The 20044-nt window shown below is 40.3% G+C and overlaps 1 protein-coding gene across 1 annotated transcript; it reads right to left on the bottom strand.

Annotated features, from left to right (window-relative positions):
• Positions 1 to 13731: 13731 nt before the first annotated feature.
• Positions 13732 to 19655, bottom strand: LOC140103750 (putative ferric-chelate reductase 1). The gene is made up of 6 exons (XM_072126976.1): positions 19549 to 19655; positions 18475 to 18673; positions 17622 to 17746; positions 15576 to 15667; positions 15186 to 15303; positions 13732 to 13967 (listed from the first exon to the last, which is right to left on the bottom strand). Exons 2-6 carry the CDS (start codon positions 18671 to 18673, stop codon positions 13917 to 13919), a joined length of 585 nt encoding a protein of 194 aa, XP_071983077.1. The 5' UTR covers positions 19549 to 19655; the 3' UTR covers positions 13732 to 13916.
• Positions 19656 to 20044: the final 389 nt, after the last annotated feature.

The raw sequence follows: 20044 nt of genomic DNA on the forward strand, positions 1-20044 counted from the left end.
TTATTAATCTCGCAGATTTGTAAAATATTTATCAGTTTTCTTGAATTATCTGAGGCTTGCCTGCCAGGAGTAAATCCTGATTGGTCGCAGGATATTATGCCTGGTATAATAGCTTTTAGCCTATTAGCCAAAATTTTTGCATATAACTTTACGTCCTCATTCAATAAGGAAATGGGGCGAAAGTTGCTAGGTCTGTCCGCCGGTTTTCCTTGTTTTGGAATAGCTACTATAAGTGCTGAGAGCATTTGTTCTGGGAAGCTCCCTGTTTGTGCTGCTTTCTCAAATACTTTGCCTAAATATGGCGTGAGTATATGAGCGTATTTTTTATAATACCATCCTGGCAAGCCATCTGGGCCGGGGGCCTTATTCGCCTGCATATTCCTAATAGTGTTGAGAATTTCCTTTCCTTCGATGGGGGTATTGAGTTTAATGAGTTCTTCTGGTGAGATTTTAGGAAGTTGAAGTTTGTCTAAAAATTGATGGATTTGTTCCGAGGTTGGGATATGAGTGGATGGGTCATTATTGAGGTTATATAATTCTGAATAGTAGGCCATAAAAGCGTTAGCTATGTCCCTTGGTGACATTACTTTTTGTCCTGTTCGGGGGTGGAATACATGGGGTATCCTAGCTTTGAGTAGCCTCTTTTTAAGTTTGTTAGCTAGTAATGCCCCCGCTTTCTGATCTTGAGAATAGAATTTTATTTTAATTTTTTGTAGGGAGCGTGCATAATTGTGGAGCAATAGGTTTCTCAGATGGTCCCTTTCTCTATTTAGTGAATCTTTTACCGATTGGGTTACCGCTTTCTTATTGGTTTGTTCTAATTGGCGGATTTTAGATAATGTGGCGTTGATCTCTTTTTCTCTAGCTTTCCTGATTTTACCCTTTAATTTGGTTAATTCATCTTTCATATAACCCTTATGGGTAATCCATATGGAAAAAATGTCTGCTTCTCCATTATCATTAAATGTGAAGAATTCCCTGAGAGCCAACTCTATTTTAGCTGAGTGAATTGGGAGTGAAATTGTGGACATATCTGCTTTCCAGATAAAATCGCTACATTCTGGAAATGAATCTGAGAAGGATATTTTCACCGGGGCATGGTCTGACCATTTGATCAGTCCTATAAATGAGGAGTTAACTCTATCCAGAACAGACCTGTCCCCCACAATCATGTCTATACGGGAGTAAGATTTATGTCTCCCGGAGAAGAAGGTATAGTCCCTCTCCGAGCAATGCTGGATCCGCCAAATATCATATAAGGTATTTTCCCAGAACAGATCATTGAGGGAAGTGGCTCTGTTTAGTCTGCCAGAAGAAGTGTCCTCACTAGGCAAGTTAACAGCATTGAAGTCGCCACAAATGAGCAGGGAACCTCTTTTAATGGTCTGGATTTTGTTCATAATATTTTTAAAAAAGGTTCTCTGTCCGCTGTTTGGGGCGTATAAGTTAAATATAGTGTAGGTAACATTATTAATAGAACAAATCACAATAATATACCGACTGTGTACATCAATCTAGTTTTGGATAACAGATACTGCTAAAGATGATTTGAAGGCTATCAGCGCCCCTCTTTTCTTTTTTTGAAAAGTTGATAGGATGATTTGGGGAAATAAGGGATGAGAAATGTTAGATGGGTTGGTGGAGCATACATGTGTCTCCTGAATGCAGATTATGTCTGCTTTTTCTTTAACTGCTTCTCTCCACAGGGAAGAGCGTTTGTAGGGGCTATTAAGCCCTTTTGCATTAAGGGATAGTAAAGTTACTCCCATGGTTATGGGTCAGAGAGGTGCTAATAGCCGCGTCATATTTTGTATAAGCGGTTAAATGAGACAAGTGTTTTCTTAGGTTCAAATATACCCACTTTCTAGGATAACTGCTTAGGCCTGTACACATAATAAGAAACAATACAAATAATACAATTAAAACAAATTTAAACATGTTTCTTGGTACCCACGATAACCGTAGTACTTCTTAGGGGGTCACCAGTCCAAGTGTAAACGTGGGGGTCAAGGACCAGACCCAATCCATCTGCTTCTGCTTAGGGATTCATTTGACACGCCATTCTGGATCCATATGTCTCTGACGTCCCGGAATTGACGGGGATTCCCCTCGGTCATTAGTTATTCCCCAGGACTCTAGGACTTTTTTTCCTTCTTCGATCGATCTGATGGCTACAATCGAGTTTTGCCATTTAACTAAAATTTTTGTAGGAAATCCCTACCTATAGGGTATTTCTTTTTCTCTGAGGAGAGATGTTATTGGCTGGAATGCACGTCTAGTTTGAAGAGTTGCCGCTGATAAATCTGCAAACATTTTAACTGCTTCATAAGGTGCTGGGAGGGATTGATGTTTCCTTGATACGGAAAGTAACTGTTCCTTCACGTGGTAAAACATGAATCTTGCTAAAACGTCTCTTGGGACAGTTTCAGGTAGGTTTGGCGGTTTAGGTACTCTATGCGCCTTGTCAATGCAGAGTTCGTAATCTGCTAGGTCCGGTAATAAAGACTTTGTCAGTTGTTGAACATAAGACTTGAGATGGGCGTTAGGCACAATTTCTAGAATTCCTCTGAATTTTATGTTGTTACGCCAATCCCTGTCTTCAGAGTCGGTTAATTTTGCTTGGATAGATGATACAGTGTCCTCTAGATTGTTGTGAGAGTCCACAAGCTCATTATGGGCTGAAACAAAGGAGACTATTTTATCCTCTGAGTGAGCCACTCTGTCGCCTTGTTCTTTAACCGTTGCCTGTAGGGGTTTTACCAGTGTAGTTATGTCCCTCTGCAAAGAGGTTCTGAGAGCTTCCAGCATGATTTTTAGCGTATGCTCAGAGACCAGTTTGTCAGTGGTCTGGAAAGCTGCAAAGCTGTCCTGTGAGGATGAGTTCTCAGCTTCTCTGGCATTAGTAGACATAAATGCTTCTGTTAGTGAGTCCTCTTTGTGTTTGGTTTTTTGCTTAGCAGGACTACTTGTTGGGGAACGGGAGCTTTCTATCAGGTTCCGATATATATTGTGAGATAAAGAAGCTGAGTGTGATGAATTGCTATCTGAGTGTAGCATTAACGGCAGCATGCTGCTCTCTGATTCTAATGTCCCTGGGGATGTTGCTGGGGTCTGTGAGTCAGAGAATGCTGTGCCTGTGCTCCATCTTCCAGGCACCTCAAAAGTTATGGGAGAGATCTTACCTCTCCCATAAAGGTCAGCTTGTGCCTTTGGTGCTGCTGCAGCAGCTGCTTGTGAGCGCTGTGTGGAGTTTCCTCCTCTCCCGGTGCCATCTTTGCCGCATGGAGTCCCTGCGGGAAAGTAATGGCTGATCGCCTTGCCTGCGGTCTCCTTCACACCGCGCTTCCTCCCCGCTGTCCCCGGTGCTCCGGGACCCGAGTTCGGCGGTTTGCTGGGCATTCTACCTCCGTGTTGCACGGTGAATCGCTGGGTTTTAGTGGATCGGGCCGGAGCTCTCTCCTCACGCGGCCATCTTCCTCAGCGGCCAAGCCACGCCCCCAGTAAATAATTTGTAATCAGCAGGGCCAGCGTTAGGGGGTAGCAAACTGGACATTTTCCCAGGGCCTACGGCATATAGACTTTTGTGGGCATAGGATGTATTGCTCTTTGAAAACCCTTTAGTTGAATGCCTGGGTGAAGATGCTTATCATTTATCTGCTGTCTATATATCTATCATCTATCTGTCTAGTTATCTATCTCCTATAAGTTGTCTATTTTGTCTATCTAAATATCTGTCTATCTAACCATTTACTTACATATCAAATGAAAACGGCAGCACTCCAATTCAAGTGAAACAAATGGTGTTTATTCCACCCTCTGCGACGTTTCAGCTGTATCCCAGCCTTTATCAAGCATTTACTTACATAGATTTTTGATCTATTTATCTATATATCTTCTATCTATCTATCTATCTAGAAAAAAATAAAACAATTCAGCTGCACCAGTTAAGAAAAATCGGGTGCTCAACCTTCAGGTTTGTTAAATCCTTTCACATATAAAAATCAAAAAATGGTGGCACTCCAAGTTCTTGTGAAAAAGGAATTCTTTTATTCCAAAAGTGCTATGTTTCAGCTCCCATATCTGGAGCCTTTCTCAAGCTTGGAGTGCCACCATTTTTTGATTTTTATCTATCTATCTATCTATCTATCTATCTATTATCTATCTATCCATCTATCAATCGATCTTCTATCTCTCTTCTATGATATCTATCTATTTATCTATTTTTTTCTATCCATCTATCTAGCTCTCTACTTTATATTTCTGCATCTATAAATCTATCATCTATCTCTAAAGGAGCCTGTTACTAAATGTGATTGTTCATAAAATATTTTTTTGGGGGGCCCATTTTAAGTTTTGCCCAGCGCCCCACTTTGTCTAAAACCAACCCTGGTCATCAGGTATCTAAGTCTCTGTGTAAGAATATCCTAAATGTGTTTTCAGGGATTGCGCCGCTGGGACAGGTATTTAGGAGGGGATTGTGTTGCATGCGATCGGATTTTGGCGCAATCACGTGGGCCGTCGGACGTCGGGTCCTGTCCTGTCCGACAGATTCGGACAAACTGCGGGCTTTAACTTAAAAATGATGTCCCAAGACAAGCACTTACATACATCGGGAGGGAGAAGGTGAACACTGGCTGACCTGATCAGGGAAGTGACCGAAAAGTGCAGCCACATTGAAACAGCACTGTCTACAGTTCAGAATCTGTTCCTTCTGGAATTGATATTCTGGTTTGGTTTTAATCCCACATCATGTCATTAGGCTGCATGCTTGATGTTAAGGGGGCTGTCTTGCAAGATAGCAAAAGAGGTATTGTTTTCCTTGCCCTATCCTGGAAAACAAATTTGCATATTTCCCATAATCGCCTAGTGGTTTATTAATGGTTATAAGTCTGCACACACCTGCAAGGTGACCTTTATTGGCAAAGTCTTAGAAAGAATTGCTCTTAGGCCCCTTTCACACTTGCGTTTTTCACGCACGTTTTCTGCACTCTGACCCATTGGAATCAATGGGCTTTTTCAGACTTGCATTTCTTTTCACGCGCACACGTGCAGCGCACGTTTAAATCTTGGCATGCTCTACTTTTGCAAGTCACGTGTGTGAATAACGCACCATACAAGTCTATAGAGACGCATCAAAAACGCATTGCACTCTGAGACACATGCAAGTGCAATGCGTTTTTCATGCATCAATTGCCATAGAAAAGATAGAACTCAGTCCTGAGTCCATTTCACACGCATTATCTGCACGTGAAAAACGCATTGAAATTGCATTGAAAACGCGAGTGAAAAACTGAGACACTGAACAAACTGAAAACTGATTGCACTCTGATGCAAAATGTCAGTTTTTCATTGACCAAACCCTGATCGCACCCTGATCAGACTCTGACGTGATCTGCAACGCAAGTGTGGAAGGGGCCTCACTTCCCAACTCTTTTTTCTTACACAGGCAGTCCCCCTCCCTCTCCAGAATAACTTGTGAAGGAAGAGTCAGTTAGATGCTGCAGTGTGAAGAATTATTCACAAGTTCTGGTCTCCTGACCTGCTCCTTGCTTCTTAGGAGAAGATTCCCCTAAAAAATGTGGATGTGAACACAGTGTAGTGAAGCCAAGTGGTAAATGATATTTGTGATTTTTCCTTCTGAAACCTGGTACCCACATTATCCTGATATAAATGATATCACTTACCTCCAGTGCTGCAAATAACAAGGAGGGTAAAGCTTGAAGGACAGACAGCTCCATTGCTCAATTCTTTGTTTTGTGGCTAAGCTGAGTACTGCAGCTCAGCTCCTATTCTTTTAAATGCATATTGTTCAAAGATTATTTTGTTACTCTTATCTCAGTTTTCCTTAGAACTAATAAAAAATTCTTTAAAACTGATAAGAATTGACATTAAACAAGCTTTTATGAGCTTTCAGGAGAACAGAGATAAGAACTACAGAACACGCCATCAGTTTTTCTGACAGATTTCTATGAAAAGGTAATAGATCTTCTAATGTTGTGTGAAAAAAACAGGATGTAGAAGACAAATAGATCAACATTTTTATAAAAAAAAAACCTATTAGGAAAAAGACAGGTGCAAACATATCTTTGTGGCTGGAAATTCCAGGCAGTGCAGAGAAAAGTGACTTGTATGCAAATATGGTCATTCGCTTGCCATGTGCTGTGGATCTCACCAGTAACCTTTCCTCATGCCTCCCTCTTTGTCCTGATTCATGGTTCGTCTTTCTGTAACTATGTTCAGCCAGGGACGTGGCACAACCATCTGAGCACTTATTCATTTGCATATAAAATAAAAGTTTATCTGCACTGATAAGTCTAAAGCCGACCACACATACGGTACATTGTTATTCTGTATGTCTTTAATTCCGTCATTCGGTGCTGTTTTTTTCTTAATAACTGTTGCCCAATAACAAGGGCTTAATGATAATGGTCGCAGTTCAATGAACCTACAATTGATTCTGAGAGGTGCTGACAGATACCCCTGCCTGCATTTCTGTGTGATAAGGTGGCGCATTGATGTCTGTCATAGGGTGCACAACAGGAGCTCCTGTGCAGCGTTCTCAATTGTATCTGTGTCCAATGTCAGACTATCTAGGTCTAGAGGTCCCACTCTAAATATTACCTACTGGTATAGTTCATGGAGTTTAGGATTAGGACCTTTTAAGCCACTGGCATGCAAGCAGTGAAATAAAAAATGAACAAAAACCGTTCTATTTCCCTCTCTTCAAGTGTATGGCTCTTGGATTGAAAACTGTGGATGCATTGGTGACATTGGGGCAGATTCCGAGGTGCGTTCTCCGACGAGGATGAAGTCCGGCGTGATTCTTCCAGATCGTGCGTCCATTTTCCTACATCTGTCGCTTCCCCGCTGAAGTCCGCCTGAGTTCACCTTCTTCTTCCTGGTGTATGTGCGTGCGCCAAAAACCCCACTTACATGTGGCGCAAATCGGAAATAGTCGGGAAACCCAACGAAAATGCGCCTTGCGGACCCTTAGTAAATGTGCCCCATTATGTCATAAATGTTGGGGATGCTTTAAGAATAACTCCTGCTTCCCAGACTCTTTTTTGGTTAGGGATGTAAGAACCAGAAGAGTCACCAAGATACCAATTACTGATGACCACAGGGAATCACTGCATCACATGCATAAGGTAGACATGGCTCACTAACAGTGTCATGACTTACCACCAGATATCTTTAGCCCATAGCAGCACATCTCTGTACATCAGCCCTGCAAATACCAGTCAGTTATAGTATAGTGTCCCTGCATAACAGTGCCCCAAGCCATGCTCTGAAATTATATTTTCCCTAACACCACTGAAATAGACAAGGTACAATGCGTGGAGTTTAATTCAGACAAAGTGGTCTAGGACGGGGGACTCTCCACCTCCCCCTAAAATCGCAATATATGAACAGTGTCCAAAAATTGACCACACAAAAGGACATAAAATATACTTATTCTTTACTTCAATATTTCCATTGGTACATCATTTTAATACTCTTCTTTTTGTTTCCAAAATACATTTATTGCATATTCCTTTGTTTCAAAAGTATTATATATTTGCACTTTTCTTTCAATAATAGCTTGCACTAGACAGCAATGCCTCTGGATCATGTGAGCTATTCATAGATACTGTTATGTATTTCTTAATCAGTCCCATGTTACGATACATTTGATGCAAAAAATAGAACTCACGTTAGCACGATCCCCAGGGCAGAGACGCTATCTCACCTACACGCCAAACAGCGGTCAGGTACGTTCCATGTTAGTGACGTTTCGAGGGCCACGCCCTCTTCCTCAGACAAGAGGGCGTGGCCCTCGAAACGTCACTAACATGGAACGTACCTGACCGCTGTTTGGCGTGTAGGTGAGATAGCGTCTCTGCCCTGGGGATCGTGCTAACGTGAGTTCTATTTTTTGCATCAAATGTATCGTAACATGGGACTGATTAAGAAATACATAACAGTATCTATGAATAGCTCACATGATCCAGAGGCATTGCTGTCTAGTGCAAGCTATTATTGAAAGAAAAGTGCAAATATATAATACTTTTGAAACAAAGGAATATGCAATAAATGTATTTTGGAAACAAAAAGAAGAGTATTAAAATGATGTACCAATGGAAATATTGAAGTAAAGAATAAGTATATTTTATGTCCTTTTGTGTGGTCAATTTTTGGACACTGTTCATATATTGCCCTAACACCACTGTCCACACTCTGTCCTCCACATTTATCATATATACCCCTAAAATACAACTTACTTTGCTGTGCCCCTTGTATTAATCAAACAGAATACATAACAAAACCACACTGTGACGCTTAAATATATTAAAATATTACCTTGCAACCCCTCAATACATTACAATATATACTATAAGTCCTTAATAAATGATACTGTACCCCTAGTAAATTATATGTTGTATTGCCCAATTGTAAAGGAAGCATAACGCCATCACACTGCCGCAATCTCAAAATATAGTAACCCCCGTGGTGAACCCTGCAATGGAAAATACTGCCCAAATCTCTGAATCCCCACTTTTTTGACATTTCACAATAGATGAAAATGTAAATAAAAAATGATCAAAAGCTCAAACAGTCCCCCCAAAAAATGATAGCTTGCCCTACAAACAATAACACCTAAAACAGCTCCATAATGGAGTCATAGAATGACGAAACAAAGAAATCTTTTTTGTACAAAAGATTAAAAATTTTAAAAATGTCATTAAAACATAACAAAACCCATAAAAAGTTGTTATTCTTGTCATCATACCAACCCTAAGGATAAAGGGGAGGTCTTATTTGGGCTGCACAGTAAAAGATGTAAAAATATATGGAGTATATAAGAATATGGAATATGTTTTTTTTTTTTCAATTTTACTGCATTTGGAATTTGCTCCCTGATCCCCGGGACACTTTGAAGTACAATTTGTTACACAGAAACAAGCACTTAGACGGCTCTTTACATGAAAAAAAATATGTTATGTTTTTTAAAAGTTTTTTGAACACAACAAGAAAAGGGTCAGGTTGTTGAAAAGGGTTGGCCACCTTTAGTAAAATAGGATAAGCCATATTATAATTACCCTGTTAAACCTTCCTTTGTCACCCAGGGACCTACTGAAACCTGGTGCCGACACTGATCACAGGCCTTCAGAATTCAGGACTTCCTGTGGTGTCCCATGTACTTCTGGTTTCCAGTGGATGGAGAAGGCTGTGTAGTTAATAATGAAGCAAGCAGAGTCGGAACCTAACAACAAAAAAGGAAATCATTGTCCACAAAGAATGGCATCTTATACAGCTCAGTAACCTGAAGTATGAACAAGTTAAGGGTGAGAAAGTGCTTTACAGGGAATTAATTGTTATATGAGGCCAGCAGAACTACCTATAAATTTGGTATCTCTGCAATCCTACTAACCGAAAGAATGAACGGGATGTGTCACTTCGACCACACAGGAAAAGATGTAAAAACAATCCCCGTAGGAAAATGGCGCAACTGTGGTTTTTTGTCAGTTCTTCCAAATTTGAAATTGAAAAAAGCTTTGGTAAGGAAGAGGTTAAGGAAAGTTATTGGCCCATATTTATCAAAGTGTTTGTGCCAGTTTTCTGTCTGCATAGAACTAGAATGAACGTAGAAGCTGCTTGTACATGTGCTTATAAAGTGTCTGCGCCAGTTTTGTGTCGCGGCTGCACTGTGTCCGACAAGACAGAAAAAATGTGCACTTAAAGTTACGTGTTACTGCTTAGTCAGACCGACCGCCACGATTCTTTCCGATGTGTACCACAATTGTGTCTGTGCCACAATTCTGCAGCATGAACAAAGTGCACCAAAAAAAAATTGTTAAAATGTATAGATCATAAAACTTAAAAAATTAAATAAAAACTTCAGAGACTTTACCATTTAGTAATAAAGAATAGCGATGATGTCACATTAGAAGGTCTCAAAGCTTTCTATTTGACCCCCAGTCATACACCCAAGATTAATAAAGCACCTGAGAGGTTGTACTGTGTGTTCTGTCTCTTTCATCTCAGTATTAAAAGCTCAAACATGTAAAGGGATTGTATGAGAGGTAAAAGCTTTTAACAAAGTATGCATGTGACCAGGACCTACTTCTATGCCTTGGCCAGTCATTTCCTGAGTGATACATAATTCAGTCGCCATGTACTGATGTGTGTGTTATTCATGGTCTCCATACACTGCTGTATACTCCTGTTTATTTGCATTCTATGTGTTGCTTAGAAAGAAGGCCTTTGCTCCCATGGGCTTTGTATAAGGTTGAAATAATGATTTATATGATCTTTATTGACACAAATCATAAAGTATGAGAAGCCAAAGGCCTTTTGTGAGCTGCAGCAAAAAAATAGAAAATATACAAATCTTTAATTGCTTTCGGTAAACATTTTAATTGATAAAAAAAATGTACCGTATATACTCGAGTATAAACCGACCCGAGTATAAGCCGAGGCCCCTAATTTTACCACAAAAAACTGGGAAAACCTATTGACTCGAGTATAAGCCGAGGGTGGGAAATGCATTGGTCATAGCCTCTCCAGTATGTAGCCAGCAAGACCCTGCCCCAGTGTAAATAGCCAGCCAGACCCTGCCCCAGTGTATATAGCCTGCCAGACCCTGCCCCAGTGTATATAGCCTGCTAGCCCCTGCCCCAGTGTATATAGCCTGCCAGACCCTACCCCAGTGTATATAGCCTGCTAGCCCCTGCCCCAGTGTATATAGCCTGCCAGCCCCTGCCCCAGTGTATATAGCCTGCTAGCCCCTGCCCCAGTGTATATAGCCAGCCAGCCCCTGCCCCAGTGTATATAGCCTGCCAGCCCCTGCCCCAGTGTATATAGCCTGCCAGCCCCTGCCCCAGTGTATATAGCCTGCCAGTCCCTGCCCCAGTGTATATAGCCTGCCAGTCCCTGCCACAGTGTATATAGCCTGCCAGTCCCTGCCCCAGTGTATATAGCCTGCCAGACCCTGCCCCAGTGTATATAGCCTGCCAGACCCTGCCCCAGTGTATATAGCCTGCCAGACCCTGCCCCAGTGTATATAGCCTGCCAGCCCCTGCCCCAGTGTATATAGCCTGCCAGTCCCTGCCCCAGTGTATATAGCCTGCCAGTCCCTGCCACAGTGTATATAGCCTGCCAGTCCCTGCCCCAGTGTATATAGCCTGCCAGACCCTGCCCCAGTGTATATAGCCTGCCAGACCCTGCCCCAGTGTATATAGCCTGCCAGACCCTGCCCCAGTGTATATAGCCTGCCAGTCCCTGCCCCAGTGTATATAGCCTGCCAGTCGCTGCCCCAGTGTACATAGCCTGCCAGTCCCTGCCCCAGTGGATATAGCCTTCCGGCGCTGCCGGACAGATCGCACAGAAGATCTATGGGTGCCGCCAGAAAGGCGAGTTTTGATTTATTTATTTTTTTGACTCGAGTATAAGCCGAGTTTGGGTTTTTGCAGCACATTTTTTGTGCTGAAAAACTAGGCTTATACTCGAGTATATAAGGTACCATTTTTATGGTCTGACACTCAGCTCAGGGATTAACCAAGAAATGATCCTGCATCAGTGTAGCTACAGCATTCTCAAAGTATGTTTGCTTCATAATGCATCAAATTAAATGGTAGGTTTCCTTTAATGTTTTAATACATTTATGTAAACCTTTTATTTTTGAAAGTGTACTATGGTCACTTTTTATTGCATTTTTTATATGTCAAACTTATGAAAAAGTGGCAATTTCAGCATTCAAAGGGCTCACCATATGGAATGATAAATTTTATAGTTTGATACAAATCAGGAATACTGTAGCTAACATGTTTGTTTGTTTGTTTATTTATGTATTGTTATTTTAGTCCTATAGGAAGGTGAAGTCCTGTAGGAAGGGTGAATTTGATTGTTTTCCATTTTTTTACCTTTAAAATTTCTTTTTACTAATGTTTTATACCTCTTAGTGTTTTTGTACCCTATTAGACGACCTCCACTAGGGTCTCATACAAAGTATTTATGTCAGAATCTTGGTACTGGTAATTGTCAGGCTTAGAGTTTATGGATCCTCTGAACCACTGCGGACGATGACACAAGCCACTACCTCGGACCGGAGTCTAAGTGGCACCCGATTTTCACCAGAGCCCGCTGCAAAGCGGGTTGGACTTTCTGCGGTGTGGTACCACCAGGTCGTTCCACAGGCGTGACTTGTCCGCAGCGGCAGCTAAGGTTGAGGTACAGAAACGGCAGGTAATCTCGTAGTCCGTGGTAGGCAGGAGGTCAGGACAGGCAGCACAGGATCGGAGTCAGAGTCGTAGCAACAGGTCAGGGCAGTCGGCAAAGGAGTAAAGTCAGAAACGGAACCAGGGTCACAATGGGAATTCACACAAATAGCACAAGGCATAGACACAGCTTTCTCTAAGGCTCTAGGCACGGAGATCTGGCAAGGGTAAGAGGAAGAGGCAAGGTTAAATAGTTTACCTTAGAAAGGCCAGTGCCAATTAGTGGTGCGCTGGCCCTTTAAATCTGCAGAAGCCAGTGCGCATGCACCCTAGGAGTCGGGAACGCGCACGCACAGCCGAGTAGGATAGAGCAGCAGCAGCCGGGGCTGGACAGGACAGATTAGGAGCCTAGACCCGTAATTTACACATGTGGCGCACTGGCGGGGTGAGAGAGGCACGGGTGAGCCCGCGACCCGTGATATGGGACCCGTATACTATGAGATGGCTGGTTATGTACTTTGGGCTGGCTGTCTATGTACTATGGGTTGGATGGCTATACTTTGGGCTGGCTGGTTATATTCTTTGGGCTGGCTACATTCTATGGGGTGGCTATATACTATGGGCTGCCTAGCTTTATACTATGGGCTGGCTATATACTATGGGCTGACTGGTTATATACTATTGGTTGGCTGGCTATATACTTTGGTCTAGCTGGCTATATACTAATGGCTGGCTGTATGCTATGGGTTGGCTGGCTATATATTGTGGCAGGGGCTGGCTATATACTGAGGGCTAGCAGGCTATATACTGGGGCCTAGCAGAATATATACTGGGGGTTGGCAGGCTATGTACTGGGACTGCTTGCTAGGGCTGCCAGGGCTGGCTGGCTATATACTTGGTCATTAGCTGGCAGGCTATATACTGGGGCCTGGGTTGGCAAGTATATACTGGGGAATAGGCTTGCTATATATTGAGTCATGGGCTGGCTATATACTGTGGGCTTGCTGGCTATATACTGTGGGCATGACCTGGCTATATACTGGGGGCATGAGAGGGCTGGCTATATACTGGGGGGCAGGGGGAAGGCTATCTATATTCTAGGGTGAGGCTGTGACCAATGCTTTTTCCAACCTAGGCTTATACTTGAGTCAGTTTTCACATTTTTTTATGGTAAATTAGGTACTTCGGCTTATATTCGGGTCGGCTTATACTCATGTATATACAGTAAGTGTTGAGGAGGACCCACAAAATTTGCCCAGTCATAGGCCAGAAAAATTCCTAGTGACAGCATTGCAGAGTAGTATCAAACTTGGTTGCATACTATGGCCCAATGTGCCCATAGTTTTATCCACAACTGAATCTCAATGACAGACACACTGACAGTAGAGTTGTTAGATTTGCATCCATTAAATACCTAATGAATTCTAATTCAGTTACAGATATATATAGCCATATGAAAATAACACAAAGGAAACAAACTAAATGACACTAGAAGGAATGCTTACTCTTTACATGGAGGTTATATATTTGTCGGAACTGATGGTATACATGGTGTAGCCAGTAGAAGATAAGTGTTATAGCTTGTCAAACATACTTTAAATTGGACTTGAATGTTATACTGATTTTCTTCTTTAGACAAGTACATAAAGCTATTTAGAATAGAAATATAGATAGTAAATGTGGGGTCTCTGGTTATGTTTAATTATTGTCCAATTCGATTCAAATCCATAAAATCATCACCATTAGAATGAAAATGCAGTAGAGAGGAGCCTGGAAGAGATAAAAAGAGGCACAGTGAATAATGTTTACATTTTATTAACAATAAATAATATTATATTACAATTATTGTAATAAATCAATTAAAAAAAATTTCATATCTAAAAGAGGTGCTGCACAGGAGCGTAACTTGAGGGGATGCAGAGGGTGCGATCGGAACCAGGCCCAAGAGGCTTAGGGGGCCCATAAGGTGTCACTTTCCCATTTGAGAAGACTAGTACTATAAACCATACATTATAGTCAGGGGCCTGGCACACAATTCGCACCAGGGCCCATCAGCTTAAAGTTACGCCACTGGTGCTGCAGCATCTGACGTGTATATTCCAAAGGGAATCAATGACAGCATTTTAACCATCCTGACAGGTCATCTGTAGAGACAAGTTTATTGTTGGTTGATATTTTTTGTAAATGAGTAGTAGAAACTCTAGAACCTGTCATTGGGCTGGACATATAACAGTCTGCTGGAGCAGCACTGCTATAATCCTCAGTAAATTCTCCTTATACTGCAATGCTTTAGTATTGCAATATATGGTAGTAAAGACCAAAAACCCCAAGGTTAAAGTAGTTAATAAAATAGTAACAAAAAATGAAAAAATAAAATTAAAAAAAAAAAATCTAAAATAAAACTAAAAATTCTAATCCCCCCTTTTCCTATAACTGATGTAAAAATTAATAAACAAATAAACCATAAACTTGTTAGGTATCGCCGTGTCCCAAAATTCCCATCTAACAACAAATAAAAAGTAGCAACCAAATGGTAGCAATGTAAATGTCATCACGTCCCACAAAAAATGACACCTTATAGGACAAAATTAGGAGAATTTGTTTTGTACAAAAGATTTTAAGTTTTTTTTTACATATTTTAAAACATATATAAATGTGGTATCCCTGTGATTATACCAACCCAATGAATAAAGAAGGGGTGTCATTTGGAGAATATAATGAAAGCTGTAAAAACTGTGTCCACAAGAAAATGGAGCAAATGCTTTTCTTCTCCAATTTTATTGTTTGGAATTTTTATCCAGCTTTCTACTATCCATGAAATTTAAAATGATGTCACTGGGAAGTACAATTACAATTTGTTACAAAGAAAACAAGCCCTCACACAGCTCTGTACACAGGAAAACCAAAAAAGTTATCGATTTTTGTTGTGGAGAAAAATGGAAATGCAAAACACAAAAATAGCTTAGTCTTTAGGGGTTAAACACTTACACAATGCTGGAATCCACTATTTGATGGGCTTGTATCACTGGTATCATTGGCATTGTAGGTGAGCTTAGAGCTTAAAATGCCAGTCCAGAAGACTCTCTCGGATTGTACCACTGTAGCCCTTAATATAGGAAGACAGGGTCATTAATATATTAATTAAAAATAACAACTATCATACGGCCAGGTGGTTGATTTATGTGGTGAGGTCTTATATTCCATTATAACACAATCAGTAGGGAAATAATACAACTATAGTCCATTATCTGATTATAGGATGTGGAGTTTCAGATAAAAGATATGGAGCTCTGTATTTAAAGTCACTATTATGTAAGAGAGCTGGGGTGGTAGCTACAGTTATATTGTCACATATATATAAATAACCTTTACACTGACCTGAGTTGTATGTCCGAGTTGGTGTTAGAAGGAGCCACCCATGTCACCTGTATGCTTGATTTAGAGGTGCCAGATGTATGACTGACTGCACTCTGTAAAACCAATGAATGCACTTTTTCTTTCTACCAATATATGGCAGGGTTCATTTTTCATTCATCTATACTGATCTGCTATCAGTACACACACACTATTTCAGGAAGCTAACAAAGGTGAAAGTATAAGTGTCACAGTTGGATAAAGCCCTACAGCCCCTCATCCTTCTCTCTCCACTTTCAGCACTGAATCCATAGGACACCATCAACCTTCATAATGAACAACTGAATTATTATCTTTAAGAATGCAAAAACCTGAACCACCAGAGAGAGACGGCGCAAGAGGGAACACAGAGTGGTAAGGTCCGTCAAAACCACAAAATCCAAAGAATAAAAAACAATAAAAAACAATATTCCTTGGGAATATTATCATAATTAATGGTTCAGTACAAAGTCACATAAGGGGAAAAAAACAGGCTCATCAATTTTCTCATCAATAGGATCAGAGGGGGGAATTCACTTTAAATTCCCCCTAAAGTCTTGCGATGCATTTAAATGTTTCACTGTCTACAACTGGTGTCTACCATAATGTAACATACAATAATAAGACTATATCTAGTTTTTAATATAATTGATAAAAATGGCAACACACCAAATTTCAGGCAAAAGACAATGTAACTTTTTTCACACGTGTGCCAGCATGGCTACTTTGTGCTCATCATACTGAGCCTGAGCGCCATAGACAACTTTGGGGGATGTATATGCAGCCATATACACGTCCTACATACGTTCGTGTGCATAGAGCCGAAGTCCAATGTTTTTTGCTTGAAATCTTGGAGTGCTGCCATTTTTTATCTATTGTTAGTTGAATGGTCTCAGTCTGCGTGTGAGGTCTAAGCACCCAAGTCTATTTTTTGTGCTTTTTCTAGATTTTTTTCCCCTTCCTTGAGGGGAGACAGGGGTCAAACCTATCTTAATGCTTGCACCACTAATTTATTAAGTCTAGTTGTATTAATACCTAGCTTCATAGGTCACATAATTTGTTAAACAGGTTGAGAGAATGTCTGGGGGACGTATCATTACAGTTACATCAGTTTTCTGTCATCAAAATGTCTCACAATTGTCACAGCTGCCAATTAGCAGTCAACCCATCAACCCACTCCACTTTTCACTTAAGACAACTTACTCCAGATTTATAATGTGAATCCAAATGTAATTGGCAGATTTATGAAGTGAAGCAAAAGATAATCATTTATGTACTGGAGGATGGGCCTTTGTACCTGAAACATGTCTACAATTCTGAATAAAGTTTGGACTAATGAATGACACCATTTTTCTTGGTGGTGGTTCCAACTTTCAGCACTTTTTGTACTGGCTCTGTGACCCTTATAGGAAGCCTAGACCGGCCAGCTGAGGGCTGAACACATCCTGAGAGTATGTGCTTATATAGATTAAGTGATTAACTCAATTACCTAAGATGAGCAGTGATCTTGGGGGGTGACATATACCCCCTTATTCCATATAAGTTTATACAGCCTATACTTACCTGAACTCTATCACAAGATGTGCCAGCCTCTTGTGTGTTTTTATCCCTTTTACATAGTCACAAATCCGCTCCATCCCTCTTCTGATGCAGGAAAATGCAGGAACTATTTGAGGTAGAGTTAGGACTTTTATGTAACTTTTTTACTAAAAAGTTGCATATTCACTGCAGATATTAACACCTCATGAGCCACATTTACCAAGGAGTCTAAGCTACTATAATAAATCTGACTTCTGTGTCTAAAACCCTGTTGTAAGATCCTGCCAAACGACCAGTCTGTCCCTATGAACCTTCAGCTATGCCATTGGATGCTAATATCTTTATTTTTATTACTGTATCAGCAGAGAAAATTCCTGGTCGTCACCTCTTTACCTACTTTTATCAATGGCTGCCGGTGACATACAACTGTACAATTCACTGCAATAGAAGGGAAACTCTGTATTAAGATAAGAAGTCCTGAACAAAACTTACTGCAGCAGTGGTACAATAAAGGGTCTGAGCGTTCCCACTGGCTGTAAAAGAGCCCAATGGGGTGGAAGAACCGCCAGAACGGGCCTGGATCAAGAAACCTTTAAAACTGGAACCTGCAAGAGTGACTGCAATGATAAAGAACATTTTCATAGCAGCATCAAAAACAGAAAATGTCAACATAGAAAGCTAATTCTGTTCAGCATAAGAAATTTAGGTCTTACCCTTAATGCTGGAAAGTGATTGTATTATATTAACCCCTTAATGACCAGCCACTTTTGGCCCAAGCTGTCTACACTCTTTTGCCTATGTTTTTACACCCTTACTTATTAAAAGCCATTATTTTTTTTTAACTCTCAGTCTTTTTAGCTGTATTAGGGCTTGTTTTTTGTGGGTTAAGTTAGTTTTCAATGCCAACATTTTGCTCTTATTAACCCTGAATTGGAAGAAAATTGTAAAATACAATTCTCATTGCACAGGTAACACCAGTATAAAACTAGACAACACTAATCTTTTGCTGCCGCCAGATGTATCAAAGTGATGACCAATTCTGGCACAGAGTAAGACTGTGGAGTTCTGCTTTAGACCTACTTTTATTAGGTCTACACTGAGCACCATCTGCACACTGTGCATCTTTTGGTGCAAAGATTATTTATTGGCCAACAACACAGCCTTTCCCAGACATCATGACCATGACTAGTTAGACTAGTTGAAAAAGTTTCAAAAAATGCTCTAAAAGCTCTGATAAATGTAGTCAAATGTTTTTCATTAATGTTTTGGGGCAAATTATGTCGGAAATGTTTTAAAATAGTTTACATATTTGTTATGGCTGTGGTGCCACCCACTTGTTAGTTACCTGTGATTCGTTGTCCTGCACTGTATGTACTCTTAGAAAGACTCAGACTATAAGGGGCAGTCGAGGATTGTGCATTGGCACCATGATCAGGAACCATTGAAGAACAGGAACTCTCGACTTGCCCATTTGGATAACCACTAGTACAGTCAAAGTGATAAAGGGCAAGAAGGAAAATTGAGGTTTGAAGTATAGGATCCATCTGTTACAAATGAACATGTAATTGTTTAAGTTAGTGCTGGTATAATATACTGTAACCAAATTTTACATAGAGTCCAGGAGATAATCAATATAGAGCCAGGAGTTAATGATATAATACACGTAATATATAAGTGAATCTTTATTCAAATGTCATTTAGAAACAATGCAGATATAAAATGAATATAAAAACATAACAAAATGGGTGATAATAAAGTAACCTATACAAAAGAATAGTCAAGTAATCCTTACTGTTATGTTATTACATGCCTAAACTAAGCAATAAAGCCGCAAAACATGCAACTTTGTAAATAAGAAAAAATAAAGAGCAAGTTAAAAGAAAAACAAGGTATTTAGAAAAAATCTTAGAAAAAAAAGCAAACTAAGGAGTTTATGACAGGGAGCAAAATAAACAACCCAAATTCCAATCTTACTAGGTAGCTTTCATTCAATAAATCTGTAGATTCCCCCCTAAATGCTGAAATGATGTAGCTTATAAATAGATTTAGCTTATTTCCCCTAATCTTTATACACGACATACTGGTGTTCCCCTGAACACGCTGGCTACCCCCTGCCATGCCCATTTATGTTCTGTACATCTGGTTTCTATGTGTAATAGGATAGTATTACAAAACAAGACTAGACCTTCCCTACAGTATATAATATGTGAGCTGTATACATGACACCACCAATGTAAGAGTGACAGCTTTACACGTGTCCCAGTCCCCATACAAGGTCCTACTATTACATAACCCACAATGTGTAAGTCTTTATTATAGTACAGTGTAGTCCTATAGCTTAAGTCACATTACTAAGAGATTATTTTCCAGGATCTCAGCTGTGTCTCGGTGTGTACGTGCTAGTGTCATAGATACTTACCTTACAAGAAATGTGTCCTAGCAGCAGGATGTCTCACCGAGACTGTCTTCAGTGTGTCTACAAGAGGCATATAGCAGGCATGTAAGCTGACTGGGAGTGGTATACATTCTCGCCTACTATGACAGAACGGAGCTTTGCATCTCTTTTCTATTTCTGTGTGATTATAATGTATTATAACACATCTCCTATATCCCCCTATTTACACTGCGGTATGAAATAATATTTATGTGACAGGTGTCAATATATAAGTTAAGAATATGGATAAGGATATTATTCTACATTTTGCGTCATTTGGCATCCATAGGTAGTATCCATCAGTTATACCGTATATAACGTCAATATTCTGTTTATTTCTAGTGGTTTAGAGCAGTATTATTTATCCATAGTATGATCATTTTATTCAGTCCGTGTAAGGAGGTTTTATTTGATACTTGTGTAGTAGTTTCTTATGGTAGTCATTACAAAGGCCCTCAAGAATGCCAAGACGAAAAGACAA

The sequence above is a fragment of the Engystomops pustulosus genome, chromosome 10 (genome assembly GCF_040894005.1).
Source record: "Engystomops pustulosus chromosome 10, aEngPut4.maternal, whole genome shotgun sequence".
In the NCBI taxonomy this organism is placed as follows: Eukaryota; Metazoa; Chordata; class Amphibia; order Anura; family Leptodactylidae; genus Engystomops; species Engystomops pustulosus.